Source organism: Euprymna scolopes, chromosome 2 (assembly GCF_053919585.1).
Source record: "Euprymna scolopes isolate OS-2025 chromosome 2, ASM5391958v1, whole genome shotgun sequence".
Taxonomy (NCBI): Eukaryota; Metazoa; Mollusca; class Cephalopoda; order Sepiida; family Sepiolidae; genus Euprymna; species Euprymna scolopes.
In genome coordinates, this window is record NC_136483.1 from 26,396,978 (window position 1) to 26,413,666 (window position 16,689).

A 16,689-nucleotide genomic window follows, 5' to 3' on the forward strand; every position below is an offset into this window, starting at 1 on the left:
ATGGCTATGTAGAAAAATAAATTTTGGTACACAAAAGGTTGCTTGTTGTAATTATACTACTCCCATCTTCGTAGCTCTTCGACTTTGTTAATTTAAAAAAATAGGAGGCTTTATTTTTTTAATGACTCTTATATAATAAAGCGTGCTCCAGATGCCAATGCACAGCCATCGTTTATTGTTGGCAAAAGTGCTTTGAGAATGGTTGTGATTATGTAAAAAAAAAAAAATTTTGGAACACAAAAGGTCGATGGTTTTAATAGTAGCATTCCCGTCTTTGTAGCTCTTCAACTTTTTAGTTTAAAAATAGGAGGCTTTACTTTTAGAATGGCCTTCATATGACAAAGTACCCTCTGAACGCCCATGCAAAGCCATTGTCCATCACTGGCAAAAGTGCATTGAAAATGGTGATGACTATGTAGAAAATAAATTTTAGAGCACAAAAATTCGCCCATTTTAATGGTACCATTTCCGTTTTCGTAGCTCTTTAACTTTTTAAATTAAAAAAGAATAAGAGCGTTTTCTTTTGGAACGACCCTAGTAGTTGGACTTCTTAAAGTTGCAAATTAGTTTTGCCAAGACATTTTTTGCATTATTATTTAATTTAATACAAACATTATCCTTTATCTATGTCTTGTGTATCTTTTGTACACACTTTTTTCAGCATTTATCCAACTTTGGTAAGCGAGAACTGAACCGGTCCTTTGCCAAATCATTTTAACCACGGCTCATGGAAAGGATAAGTACGGCACAATCACGTTGACACACCGGTTCTCGCCAAACCACCAAAGTTAAGCAACGTTGAGCCTGGCCAGTACCAGATGGGTGACCATTTGCGAAGGCTAGATGCTGTATGTACCTTCTAGGAAGGTTGGGCGTGGGGCCAGAACCCTCACCCTGTAAAAAGAACTCCTCGCTACAAAAACATCGACAAAACGTTGTAGGTGGCCTATGCCCCTCCAGGGACTCAAAGGCTATGGATGGATGGATGGATGGATCATGGAAAGGATAAGATACAGCATAATCAAGTCACGGAATTTAAAAAACATTGAACGATAATAGAATTTTGTTTGAAATTCTCAGACGAATTTTGAAGAGAAAAAGAATGCGCTAAATACAAGGTGCGTTCAATAAGTTTCCAGACTTTTTGCACATGCATTTAAAATTGTTTGTAGACGCTTGAAAATTCAGTATGTTATTGCTATAGATGTAAAGAGATGACGGACCAATTTTCTGATTTCAGGTTCAAATATGCAGCTAGCAGAAATTAGAATACACCCTACTAAAGCCTGATTGTCACAACTGGTGAATTTCAAAAATACAATCTGGATCTGAGAACAATTTAGAAGAATGATATGCAATAAAATTCTGTCTTAAAGTTGGAAAAAATGCCACAGAAACATATGGAATGCTTTAGACTGCTTTTGGGGCATCTTGCATGAATTGAACATCAGTTTTTGAGTGGCATAAGAGATTTAAGGAAAACAGGGAGTCTGTGAGGGATGATGAAAGGTGTGAGAGGAGCATGGAAGTCAGAACACCAGAGTTGATTGGCCAAATAAAGAATTTCATATCTAAGAACCGCCGTATGTTTATAGAGACAATAAGTACACAGTTTGATGTCACTGTGAGAACTGTACATACAATTATTCGCAAGGAACTGAAAATGCAAAAGATTTGCGCAAAGTTTGTCCCAAGGGTGCTCAAAAAGAAAGACAGACTATTTGACAAAGATGGACATCAAGACAGTTCCTCATCCTCCTTATAGTGCAAACCTTGCTTCCTGTGACTTTTGGTTATTCCCTAAGATCAAGGAAAATCTTAGAGGCTGTTGTTATGAAACCATTGAGGAGATTAAAGAAGCTGTGACGAGGGGCATTGACACGCTCACACAAAAGGAATTCCCTGGAGCCTTCCAGAAGTTGGAATGGTACAACAAGTGCATTGCAGCCGGATGAGATTACTTCGAAGAGGACTAGAGTTTCATGTGTGTACTATCAATAAAAGTACCCATACTAAAAAAAGTCTGGAAACTTATTAAAGGCACCTCGTATCATTGTTTATCAAGATTCCGAAATTAAGTTCATTGTAAAGTTTAGGTACACCATAAGAAGGGTTCACATTTGCAACATATTTTTAAAGAGATCAGAATATCTTCTAAAATCGTTCCACATATTAGACAAGAAAAATATTTCGCTATTACTTAGAGCCATTGAACATGAAACGTATGCTAATTACACGTTATCTCCAAATTCAGAAGAAATTTAGTTTCAGGAAAATTGTTTGCTATTGAGAAAGATATTTGGCGGAAGCAGTTCACTTTTCAACATGCAATGTCATAATCTGATCAAAAATAATACATAAGATTATACTACATTTGCAAGCATGGTTAATAAGAAATGTGAGAACGTCAAAGTCAACAAGATCACTCCAGATATGTTCAAGTGTCTAATATTTTTGCAATGTTTAACGGATTAATTAGACTTGAGACACCCCAAAATCAGCAAATACCAAAAGGACACATTTGAGTTGACATCGGTTATTTTGTTTGACTTTTAACATGCGTTTTGTTAAGATTTTCGAAAATGTAATCATTTATGTTCTACACACAATGCTTTGATCCATTGTTTAACATTTTCCTAACTGTACACCAAGGCAAGTTATGTTTGCAGTGTTTAAAGAATTATTATTAAGAATCGGAAAAACGTGCAAAATTCAACTTTCTTAAGTGCCGAATTAATGATCTACACAGAACTTTAATAAAAACATAAAAACAAGAAGTAAAAATTTTTTTTAAAAATGGTATCCACCTGCAATTTCTAATTCTCCCTTGAAGGAGAGATTTCTTTCGAAATATCAGAAATATATAAAAACTGCTCGTATCTGAGCATATTTAAAAAAAAAATCATTTAATGCATATTGTCAAGGCTTTGAAAAAATTAATATGCATTGTCAAAGTTTTTAAAAATAATTTAATGCACATTATCAAGGCTTTCAAAAATATTTAATGTACATTGTCAAGACTTTAGAAAAATATTTAATGCACATTTTCACGGTTTTCAAAAAAAAATGAATGCTCATTGTCAAGGCTTTCAAAAATATAATAATTTCTATTTTTATATTCATTAAAACAAATATTTTCATGCATACACTAAAGCATAAATTATTTCATCTGTAACGAGCTAGTTTAAGCAAAAGAATAATGTTATAGACACACAATATACAAGTAAAAAAAACATGTTGATCAACTCTTACCGAATAAATCCCAAAGATATACTTTCAGTGACATCTTGATTCTGCATATTGTTGTACTTTTCCCTCCAAATATTTGATGGAACCACATAAACATGAAAATCTTCCATCTAGAAAACGAAAAGGAAACATATTAATATTTTCAATTATCACACACACACACACACACACACACACACACACACACACACACATATATATAAATATATATATATATATACACACACGGCAAAAAGAAAGTCCGCACTTGTAAATTTTTCAAAAACTTCAAATTTAAGCTAAATTGAATGCAACTGTTTAAACAAACTATACCTCATTTGATCGGTCTTTTATTCTTTTATAATTTTACCTGTTCATGTTTGACTTTTAATTGAAATATTCTAGTGTTCACGTCAATTTAAAAAAATAACTTCAAATTGAGGAGACTAAAAGAAAGTCCGCACAATGTAAAATTGTTATTTAAATGTAACTTTAGGACATTAATGAAACACAAATACAACAGAAACACAATGAATTAGTAAATATTTAGTAGCATAGCCCTTCTGCAATTTGACAGCCTGCAATCTTTTGGGAATTCCTTGAATTAGACTGCAGCAATACTCTGGAGAAAGGGCATCCCACTTTTCTTTAATTTTTGTCCAAAGTTCTTCCAAATTTGAAATTTTATCATTGCATAGCTGTTGCTTGATGTAATGCCATACGTTTTCAATAGGATTGAGGTCTGGAGATTGTGCAGGCCAATCCAAACACGGAATACCATGCTCTTCCAGGAACCTCTTGACATAGCCAGTTGTGTGAATGGGAGAATTATCCTGCATGAAGATGGGTTTATCATCTAAATTCCGATAAAAGTAGGGTAGAAAATGCTCAGTCAACATATTAATGTACTTGGTCGAATTAATTCGACCTTGCAAGCGAACTATAGGCCCTGGACCATTGGTACTAATAATGCCCCACACCATTTCTCCCCTCTCTTACCCGCCATGATACCTTTCGGCACAGTCCCTCTGCCGAAGACAGATGTTGAGCTCAGATGTCTGACCAGGCGCACACTTGCAGAAGTTAGCAGAAATCCACTTTTTAGAAATTAATGGAAATCCACTGTTTAAATAAATGAATATTCATAAAAAAAAACAAAAAAGCACGCGTCCGATCCTTCAACTGTCATGCCCCGAATCTCACCCTCCAGTGCCTCCAAAAAGTGGACCTCCACCAAGCTCCACACATGCGCTCCCGATCGAGCACCCACCCATCGGACTGGACAACGCACAACATCCATCTCGACAAACAGATCACGTCGAAAAACACCAAGCAAGAAAATAAAAAAAAGAAAGAAAAAATGTATTGCCCCATCCCCGCCAAAAAAAACAAAAAAACGGCCAACAAGAGCCTCGCTACAAGTCGAAAACGAGAAACCCCAAAACAAATTAATGCCCATTCAAAAAAAAAAATGCCTATTTAAAAAAATAAAGAATAAAAATATACCGCAGTTGTGCGTGTATGTACTCACGTATAGCCTATGTCTTTATCTACACATCTATACGAATGCATAGATACGTCTGCATTTATATAAAAATGTATTTTTAAGGTATATATCCCTTATTATATCAGCCAAATTGTTATAGATTACAAATGAAGTTGTGCTTCCGGTTTCAGTGTATATACATTGGTTGAATTCCACTGACCAAAGAAAAAAAAACGTCCATTCACAATCATAAACATTTATTTATTTCGGGTATTTTTGTTTTGTTGTTGTTTATATCCGTTAGAAGCGCTGAGTGAAATTTGAAAAATAAAATACAATACGTATTGAATATGTTCGAAGCCAAAACTGCAACACGAAATTTTATTTCGGCAAATGCTGGTATTTTTCCGTTTTACGAACGTTTCACAACTTGAAAAAAAAAAAAAAATTATGGTCTGTTAGAAATTGCATGAAAGCTAAATATGTTGATATTGTAATTAACTCTTCGGCGGAACTAACCGACCCCTTTCCTTTGGAATCATAATTAAATGGATCCATTTACCAAGAACATTCAAACTCTACTCAGTAGAGATTTAACTAACACTTTTTGCGAAGTAGCACTTACCAGACTCAGCCGAGATGCAAAATGACGCAACGGTTTTGCAACCCAGAAGATGACTGATTTTTATCATACCGGGTAAGTTTGCCTTTCATTTGTTGTGTTAATATCTCGCTGCCAGTAATCCTAAATTATGTGAGATTAAATTTCTCACAAGTTTTGGGGTTTTACAGGCTGCACACCAGAGATGTTTCTTTAATAATAAAATATATATATATATTTTTTTTTTGGTACTAGTGTACTTATTGATCCGTGCTGAAATAACAACGTTATTATTTAAAAAGCCATTCTTAACATGGAAGGGGAGAGTGTTTTGTAACTATTCTATACTTTAACCTTATAATTGAATAAAAAAACATATCATAAAACTTAAAGTAGCAAATATGATTTAAAAAATACTGCGCATCAGTAAGTGCACTAGCACCTTTTTTTTTTTAAATAAAAAGTCTGATTTCTGTTTTGGCTCCTTTTTATTTTTCGTTTTTGTTTTATCTTTGTCTTTTTTTTACTGTTTTCTGTCTCTCTTTTTTTTTTTTTTTATTACATTTTCACCCCAAACAAGGCACATTGCCACTTTGTTGTAAGGGGCTACTATCGGGGACATAAGCATCAGGGGTACTGTGTAGGAAGTTGGGCAGCAAGATGCCGGTTCACGTTGCACTTGAACCTGCATGTCAGTGCAGTCGGGGAACAGGGACCCGGAAGGGAATTCCAAAGTCTAGCTGTTCTGGGGAAGAAACTACTGGAATAGAAGGCTCTCTTGCATCTAGGAATCTCTACTGTGAAGGGGTGGGATTTAGCTGCTTGCCGGGTTTGTCGGGGGTATTTACGTCGTGGGAGCACAAGTGCTTGCAGTTCGTCAGAGCATTCTCCGTTAAAGTACTTGTAGAACAGGCAGAGGGAGGCAACATTTCGTTGATGGGACAGAGGCTGAAGTTTTGCTGACAGTTCAGGACCTATCAGATTGGCGACTCTCTTTTGAACCTTGTCTAGGAGCGAGAGACTAGTGGCAGATGCACCAGCCCAAATATGACAACAATACTCCATACATGGGCGAATGGTGGCCTTATAGATGTACAGGATACTTTCGGGTGTTAGTAGCTTTCTAGCACGGTAGAAAGAACCCACCTTCTTCGCAGCGGCCCTGGCAATGTTCTCAGTGTAATTGTTCCAACTCATGTTTCCTTCTGTTTCTTACTGTTTTGTCTTATTTTGTTTTATTTCTCTTCTCCTCTGTGAAAATGTTAATTTTTGCTATACTTCAAACATTCACGATGGGGAGGGAGATATGTAACTTTTACTTCATCAAATTACGTCTTTCTCCCCCCCCCCACACACACATACACGCAGTTATGTTCATTCTCTTATCTTTTTAACGTTTACTTCTTGAAACAAACACATTTCTATTTTAAACTTTTATGACACAAATATAATTTGAACAAATTTTATACAAAAAGAGGTTAATTTCAATGAATTCAATGAATTTAAAAGCAAAAATTAAACATTTTCAGTGTAACAAAATATATTGAAGATTAACAACCTTCGCAAAATAAAAAAAAATAAGATTTTACTTTTTAATAAAGAGGATTGTGTGAACACCCTGAATAATTGAAGATAAAACACTTATTTTAAAATTAAGGAAAAGGGATAAGATTCGTATATGGGTTAAGCTTAAAATGATCCCCATTCCCGGGACATTTTAGCATTTTAGGCCAGTTAAGTAATTTCCGTTTACATGCATTATTTTTTTTTAGGGGGGGGGGCGGGGCGCAAAAGTTTATTTTTTTAACATTTACGCGGGATTTTACATTTTTTTGGGGGGGGTAAGTTACTACTGAGACATAGGCTTACTAACAGAAGGGAGAATTTGGGTACCTTGGCCTTCGGGCTAGAACTGGGGTTAAAAAAATGTTTTTAGGGTGGCTGACCATTCAGACATAGGATTAGCGGTAGGGTAAGTAATAGTTTTTACTATTTTTCCAATATGGAAAAAATGCTCCAAAACAATTCTGAACTGAATTTATCTCCCGTACTAAAATTTTGGTTAACTGCCTTAAAACACTAGAATTGATCAGTCTATATTAAATTCCAAGTGTATATGGTGGGGGGGGGGCATGGAGAAATTCGTTTCGATTTCACATCTTTCTTTTCTAATGTGCCATTCACATTTCTAAGATAACGATTGAATCAAATCTTACTACAAAAACAATAACAGACACACACCGTGGACAGTTAAGCGTTTGGGTTTAATTATTTAAGTCTAAAAGAAGGCACTGATTTTTAATAGAATTATTATGAGAAAAAAGAATGCCAATAAACACATAATACGGCATAATCACGTTGATACACCGAAGTTAAACAACATTAAGCTTGGTTAGTACCAGATGGGTGACCAACTTGGGAATACTAAGCGCTGTATGTAGGGGAACGTCGACACCCCCCTGTAAGAGTGGCAAAAACCTGACACAGTCATCTCTCCCCACGGGGATAGACATGCGACTGCAGACCGCTTTTGAATTTCATATTCCCATGGAACTTCATCCTTTGGAGGAAACGATTAAACTAACTTTAGGGTTAGTGCTGCAGTTTCATTTTCAACAAACACACGCTGTTTAAATCGTAAATTTTTATAAATATCCGTTATAAACAGAATAAGCGTTGTAATTGTGTAATTCTAAAGTTAGCAATCAATTTTTACTGTCACTAGCAGGGAAACCCGACGTTGCTCCGGAAATCGATGAAATCACCTATTTTTCAATCAAATTGATTGATTGCTTGCTCTAGTCGTGGACCCATTGTGGTGAACCGGGTGGAAGCTTCAAATACCTTCCCACAGTGACTTAGTCCACAATATATTATAGTCTACATTGCATTGTAGAGAACCTACTATTGAGTGTATAAATTTTTTATATAATGGCTTGAATTAAAGTTTAAAATGCAGAAGTCGAGTATCATGGTTTAATTTTGCTCTAACATTCATTTCGAACGTGCCCTGTTGATTTAATACACTAGCCTCTTCAGTTTGTGCAGTGATAAAACTTATCAAATACACTTGTGATGTTAGGCTGTATAAGAGTGTTAAATTTGGTCAAAATTGGACTATTTCTTCTTTAATCGGATTTTTTGGATTGTCGAAACATTGTCAAACACACAAACTACATTCGTGTGAAATTTCCAAAAACAATCGATCCAGCCATTTTGGAGTCCATAGAAAACACACACACACACACACACACACACACACACACACACACACACACACACACACTCTCTCTCTCTCTCTCTCTCTCTCTCTCTCTCTCTCACACACACACACACACACACACACACACACACACGCAGAGGAAGAGTACATTTTATATATAAATAGAGTTAGAGATTATCTCGAGTTAATGAAAGAATTAAAGTTTTAAACACACGCCACCGAAGTCGTCATAAAAACATTAAAGGTTTATTTGATTAATGATTATGATTTTATTATAACCAAAAATAAAATCTATAATAAGGAATTAAGAAGCACAAGAAACGAAACACACAATAATTTTATTAAAAGTTATAACCTTTGTTATATTTAGTAAGTTATTTTCAAAATTTGAAAGTTGTTCAATGCGATGGTATTTTTTTTTACTTTCAAACCCATAATAATTCTTTGAATCCTCACGAGTAAATCTTTCGGTGTAGGGGAGTGCATTACGTCGTATCCGTCTTATTAATTCTTCCATCTTCATAATTAGTATCAGAACTTCTAATTTGCATTAATCACAATATTTTAAGGTTTGGGGATTTATTTTATCTACGTTCACAAGTAATAAACAACAATTGTTGTTGCTGTTGTTGTTGTTGTTGCTGTTGTTGTTGTTGTTGTTGTTGTTATTATTATTATTATTATTATTATTATTATTATTATTATTATTATTATCATCATCATCATCATCATCATCTAAATATTACTTTACTTGTCCGACGTCCGGTGTCACAAGAAAAAAAAAAAATCATCATCGCAAACATTAATTAATGAGAAATTAATTACCTCCCTTTATAGTCGCTCTTTATCAGTTAAAAATCATTAAAACCATTTCTTCTCCAAAAATTTTCTAAACAACTACAAAAAAAAAACATGGCTGTCTTTTTATAGTTTTAAATTGGCTATTTTATTTTATCATTTAAAAAAGTCATGTTGAGAGATGACTGTAAGTTTTTTTTTTTTTATTATAGATTCTTTTTTAAATTAAAAATAATGTACAAGTGAATAGACATCTGTTCCTTTATAATTTATATATAAACAATTTTTCAGAAAAAAAAACAGAACAATGTGTTGTGTGTTGAATTTTTATTGAAAAATTCTAAATTTTTTAAATCAATTCCTTTTAGTTTTAAAAGGTAAAAAAAAGATTATTGTAAATTTGTCGTTATACGTTTTATTTTAATTTTATTCCTTTTATTTATGTGTTTTAAAAATTTTCAATTACCGTGGAATTTCCACAAGTGCCGCTAGTTATTATTATTATTATTATTATTATTATTATTATTATTATTATTGTATTTTTAGTTTTTGTTAATTTCACAATGTTGTGATGTTTTTACATTAAAGAGCGGGCTTTTAAACCAAAGCTAGTGAGCATGGTTAAAGAGTCAATTAGATGAAAAGCACCTAGCGTAGGATGTTTGTTGTACCAAGCAAGACTGACTTCTGGAGTACGGTGATGTTGTACTTGATTCCCAAGTAGTTCAACTGTTTCTTAAGATTATCTGGAATTGAGCCAAGCGCACTTATAATGATTGGAACAATAGAAGTTTTTTTTATTCCACAATCTAGCAATCTCCATCCTCAGTTTCTGATAGTTACGTAGTTTCTCATTCTTTTTGCCTGCTAAGTTGGTGTCGTTCGGGCAAGCCACATCAATAATTTGACATTCATTGTTTTTTTTTGTTCACAAATGCAATATCCGGTTTCCTGTGAGTTATCTCTCGATCACACTGAGCCATGAAATCCCAGAGAATCTTAACGTCCTCATTTTCAACTACCGCTTCACTTGTCCGTCACTTGGATTCCAAACAAACTCCAATGCAGATTTTCACATACTTTGTTATGACGACGTTTGCACTCTTTTTGAACAAGTGTAGAACACGCACTAACAAAGTTTTTATTTATTGCATTAGTATTTAGTGCTTGTTCAAGAGCAGCAAATATAAGATTTTCTGTCTCTCTTTTATTATTATTATTATTATTATTATTATTATTATTATTATTATTATTATAAATAGTAATACATAAGCCGAGAAACTGAATCCCTAATAACTGCAGCACAAGACAACTCGATAAGAACCAACCACATCAAAGCAAAGATCAACAAAACACAAAAACAGCAAATGCAAACTCTGTGGACAAAGAGAGGCGACGATAAACCATATAGTAAGTGAATGCAGCAAACTGGTCCAAAAGGAATACAAAAACAAACACGACCAAGTGGAAAGGGTAGTACACTGGGAATTATGCAAACAACTACATCTTAAATGCACAGACAAGTGGAACAATCATAAGCTGGCAACTACTTGAAAACGGGAATCGCAAAATCCTATGAGACATGGACATATAAACTGATAAACCCATCCAAGCAAGAAGATCGGATGTCGTAATAATTAACAAGAAAAAAAAGTCCTGTCAAGTCGTAGACTTTCCTATTCCAGCTGACCACAGAGTGAATATCAAAGAAAACGAGAAATGGAGCAAATACACAGAGCCAGCCAGAGAGCTGAAAAGGATATGGAAGATGAAGAAAATAAAAATAATGCCTATAATAGTAGGAGCACTAGGAACAATTTCGAAAAACTTTGAAAAAAGAATGGGAGAAATTGGAATCAAAGAAATGACTGGAAAAATACAACGAACAACAATAATGAAAACAGCTGAAATATTAAGGAAAAACCCTTGAAACTTGAATGTGGAGACTAACACACGGGAGCAACAAGCATGGACCAGACAAACTGCTGCAGAGGCAAAACATGAAACGCTACCTGGAACCAAGAACATTGAAGCCGCATATCTATAAATTCTCTAACCCCATCCCAATCTCCCTATTACCACATCACTGCCCCCCTCCAAAACAAAAAGAGTGAGACCAAGTAGTTAAGGAGGAAGGAAAGACTGAGGAACTGAGCAGACCTCCGCCGGATAAGTGCGAAGAGAACTGGGACCTTGAGGAGGCTTATTACCACTCAAATTCCAGTGAAGACCAATAGTCGCTGCCAACGAGAAATCAACGGCAAGTATCTGTTGCAATAATGCACACTTATTCAAGAGGAACTGAAAATGCGAAAGATTTGCACAAAGTTTGTCTCAAGGGTGTTCATCTTTGTCACAGACTATTTGACCAAGGTGGGCATCAAGACAGTTCCTCACCTTCCCTATACTTGTAACTTTTGTTTTTTTTCCTAAGCTCAAGGAAAATCTTAGAGGCTATCGTTATGAGACAATTGAAGAGATGAAAGAGGCTGTGACGAGGGTTATTGCTTTCTAGAAGTTGTTGAAACCAATAAGTGCATTGCAGCCGAAAGAGAGGACTAGAGTTTTATGTGTGTAATATCAATAAAAGTGCTCGTACGAAAAAAGTCTGGAAACTTATTGAAGACACCTCGTACACTTTATCAATTACAAGTCAGCTTCAGTTCCAAGAATATATTCGAAATCAGTTTGAGAAAAAAATAGTGTCTGAGTAAAGTGACCTCATGAAAGATTTTTTTCAATAATGTTGATGAGCAAAGCATGAAATCCACATAAAAATCGCAAACACGTTTCAGGGTGGCATCATGATATAAAGGAGAACAACGATTATATCCAAATATGTTTCTAATCGAATATTTTTCACTAGCTGGACACCCGGCGTTGCCCGATCGTACAATACCCTTAAAATGCTATTTTAATTTATATGGATTGCGTATGTATGATTATATAACCAATCCTCTATTGAGTGTTATATTTTACGAGTAATAATTTGCCCGGTAGACTAGTTTGCAAAAATAAATAAATAAAAAATAATAATGATTATGTCGTTCACAAATTCTGTCTGTGTTTGTTTACGTCAGCTGATATTTAGGCTTGACAATGAAAAGTCACTTCTGATTAATGTTTAGTTTTAAAATATGCAAACGAAGAAATGATTTGCAGCTATTTTAAATGGCACCTCTTCTTTTATTGTAAATTGAACTCATTAATAAGAAAAAATTAAAATAAAATTGTGAGTTACATCCTGGCTTGAACAGAGGATCAATATTCTACTGATGAGCTATATCTCCAGATGGCAATAAATCTGTTTGTTTTTGTTTGTTTTTTTCAAGAAGAAATGATTTGCTAATATCTTATTATTTCCCTTGGACGGTGTAACGTAAAATATTCCGCTGTAAAAATCATTCTTTTTTTAGAGAAAAAACTATTTTTAAGATCGGATTTTTTTTTTTTTAGTTTCGATACTTATTGGATGAATTTCTGTACAAAACATATCTAAGAACACTGCCAGACATATAAATTACCTTTGTGTGAAATTTGCAAAAGGTAGGCTCAGCCGTTTCGGAACCGATGAGGAAAGGACTCACACACACAAAGTGACTTTCATATAAGAATGTATATTGTAAACACATTCATTGGCATACTGAATTCATAGTTATATCAATTCACCGGATGACAGTTATGCAAAGAATGTGTTAAACAGATACATTGCTCTCATCATCAAACAAATGGAATTATCTTTAAAATAAAAGAATAAAAATAAGCAAAAAATAAAAATAAAAAAAAAAAACAAATATTCAAAAAGTAAAATCTAAAAACAGGCTTTAAAAAATAAAGTAAGGGACGTTCCAAAAGTAATGCTTCCTATTTTTATTCCGCCCAAATGGATCAGAGGAATTACAGATTTCTTTGTTATGATGACTGAACATATGCATTTATGACCTGAAAGTTTAATTTCTCTGTTGCAGATATTAGCAATGTGAGACACTAAGAAAGCAAACCCAATCAGGGACGTGCGTCAGAAGCAGAGATGCATCATTGAATTCCTCCATACAGGAAAAATTGAACCGATCAACATTTACTAACACCTGTAAAACATTTATGAAGCCGATGCAGATGATGTCAACACAAGAGATGGGTTCGTCGATTTCAGAGTGTTGAGAGAGATGTGTGACAAAAGCACTCCGGACTTTTACAATTGAGGTATCGTTCATCGCTGTTAAAAGTGCATTGAGAATATTAGTGACTATGTAGAAAGGAAAGTGGACTCTCTCTACCATGCTAGAAAGTTACTTACGTCTGAAAGTATCCTGTACCTCTACGAGGCCGCCATTCGCCCATGTATGGATTACTGTTGTCACATTTTGGCTGGTGCATCTACTACTAGTCTCTCGCTCCTGGACAAAGTTCAAAAGAGAGTCGCCAACCTGATAAGTCCTGAACTGTCATCTAAGCTTCAACCTCTGTCCCATCGATGAAATATTGCATCCGTCTGCCTGTTTTACAAGTATTTTAATCGTAGATGCTCCGACAAACTACAAGCCCTTGTACCCTCTCGATGTAAATACCCCTGACAAACTCGATAAGCAACAAAGTCCCACCCCATACACAGTAGAGATCCCTAGATGTAAGAAAGTCTTCTACTCTAATAGTTTCTTCTCCAGAACTGCTAGACTAACATTATATCTTCTTTTGCTAAATTCATCATCGATTATTTCTCTTTTTTTCTTAGTTACTTCAAATAATGTTGGTGATGCACACTTTTTTTTAAATAAACTAAAATGTTTCTTCTTTATCTAATTCAAATAATGTTGGTGATGCACACTTTTTTTAAAATAAACTAAAATGTTTCTTCTTTATCTAATTCAAATAATGTTGGTTTCTTTTTTCGGTTTCAAAACAAAAACAAAAGGCGTCAATTTTTTTTTTCTTTTATTGTTTTACTAATTTCAAATTCAATTGATTTAGTTTTTTCCGTATGAAAATAAAAAATGGAATTCTTTACCGACTTTTTGGTTTTTGGTTACTTTTATTTGTCTGCCTTACACATAGATTTATAATTAATATTATTATAGAATTCATAAATATTAACATTAAATGTTATTAATTAAATTAATTATCAATTAAAATTCAGAAACATTATATCAAATTGGTATTTAGACAAAAATGGAAATGACTCGACGCTCTTCTCATTTCATAAAAAAAACATCACACAATTTAAATTCTAACGATTATCATTGTTCATTGAGGAAAAAACAAACATTTTTCTCCACTATTCACCAATAAATCCATTGTAAAGATACATATGAACAAGGTTGGAGGTTACATCGGCCGAAGCGTTATGAAAATAACAGCCAAGATGAAAAAAGTAGTCTGAATAATCCAAATATTAATTTATTTTAGTTCTGAAAACAAAAAACGAAGTTACAAATATTTGCGGGCAATGCGACATATATTTTTTGCGGTTAGTAATCAAATAAAATAAAGTAAAAAGACGTTTTAAAAGTCAGTTTATAGATTGCAAGTGAACACCACACGAGATTAATATATCCCCTTCGATCAATTTGAAATATATTTATCCAAGTAGTCTTGATAATGTACTCTCAAAGCATCATGTACATCTACAAGGCCACCATTCGGCTACGCATAGACTTTAATGGAATGTGCTATCATGAACTCATCAGAATTGTACAGCAACAAAATCCCATCCCTCCACTGTAGAGCTCCTTAGATTTTGAAAACCCTTCTGCTCTAATAGTTTCTGCTCTCGGGCTGTTAGACTTTGGAATTCCCTCCCTGCTTCCCTGGCTGTAATGATATGCAGAAGTTTAAATGGGATGAAAATCACAAAAAAGATATTATCTCCAAATCTCTAGAAGATTTTTGTAAAACAAACAAGCAAAAATATACATACAAACAAACAAGAAATCAAGCTTTATATGCATTAAAGTGATTGAGAAATATTAAATAAACTCTATTTAGCATTTTTACTTAAACTTTAATTGTAAAATGTTCAATTAACTTGAAATTAAAAACATGTTTCCAAGAGACAATAATCAAGAAATTCTTAAATTACATTTGTTTTCGAACAATTTTCTTTCTTATTGTAGTCAATCATAAGATGGCATTTAATAAATCACTCAGCAAATTCCTGACTTGAAATATAGATGATACCACCAATAAAAAATCCGAATATTTTTATAAAGTACGAACTTTCAAATGGTGTCTGTCAAAATTCAAGTCCAATGAGATCATTAATTTAACCAATGTAGTCATTTAAGTGAATACAATGGTAAAAATCTGAATAATGAAAATGAATAAATAAACATAATGTGTGTTAATAATTTCCTGGTGGAAAAGTACTTTTAAAGCAAAGTACTTTTTATTCAAAATCTTCAAACGTTTTGTGCAATTCTGTTATTCTTTATTCCTTAGAAGTTGAATTGGGAAGATATTTCAAACACATGTACGAATGACATAAAATCCACTCTAATATATAAAATTAAATCGGGCAGATTTTAGAATTTAGACCTGAATAGCATCGCATCTGATAGATTGATATTGATTTCGCATTCAAAATAATAAAATTCCAATTTCGTTTGAAAACGACTCCCTATGGGATTCATTTTCAGAGAACTCTTCCCCAATCCCTGTCCAAAGATGAAAGGTTTTCCTAAGGATATTAGTGATACCAACAAAAGGAATTCTTAGTTTTTTTTAAATGTCCTTGCAGACGACTTGATATTATACTTAGTGCATCTACTACTATCGGGGTTGCTTTTAATAATATACTATTATTGTAATAATAATAATAATAATGATAATAATAATAAAGGTAGTATGAGATAGTGAAGAAGTGCATCAAAGAAAAGCGAGAGGGTCGGAGACAGTGAATAAAAGGTTTAGTGAATATGGATGTATATTTGGAGACAAGGAGAAAAGCAAGATTTCTGTATATAAAATATATATATAGAAATTAGATTTCTATATATAAAAATATATATATTATGAAGTATTCTATGAAAGGATGACCAGAGGAATGAAGTATTCATAATAAGTAAACAGATAGCAAAGATAAATATGAATATTATTGGAAAAAAATGCATTCAAATGACAATGGAATGTTAGCAATAAATGGACATGACAAGAAAGATGCTTGGAAACGTCATTATGAGAAATTGTTGAATACTGAGTTTTCATGGAATCGGGAAGATCTAAAAGTTGTAGAAGCAGTATCCAGTCCAGCTATATGAATTGAGAAAGAAATGGTACAGGAAGCTGTGAGTAAGATGAAGGAAAGTAAGGCTGCAGAACCCTCTGGCGTTGTTAACTCCTTTTAGACTGGAAACTTAA

General features: G+C 33.7%; 1 protein-coding gene across 2 annotated transcripts in view; it reads right to left on the reverse strand.

Moving 5' to 3' along the window:
* The window catches only part of LOC145289986 (uncharacterized), a 188,790-nt gene that overhangs the window by 95,715 nt on the left and 76,386 nt on the right, over positions 1-16,689 (reverse strand). For both annotated transcript variants that reach the window (XM_080136453.1, XM_080136454.1), the window contains exon 2: positions 3,253-3,359. In XM_080136453.1, the coding sequence (XP_079992579.1) occupies positions 3,253-3,359 (107 nt within the window). The remainder of the gene's footprint in view (positions 1-3,252; positions 3,360-16,689) is intronic.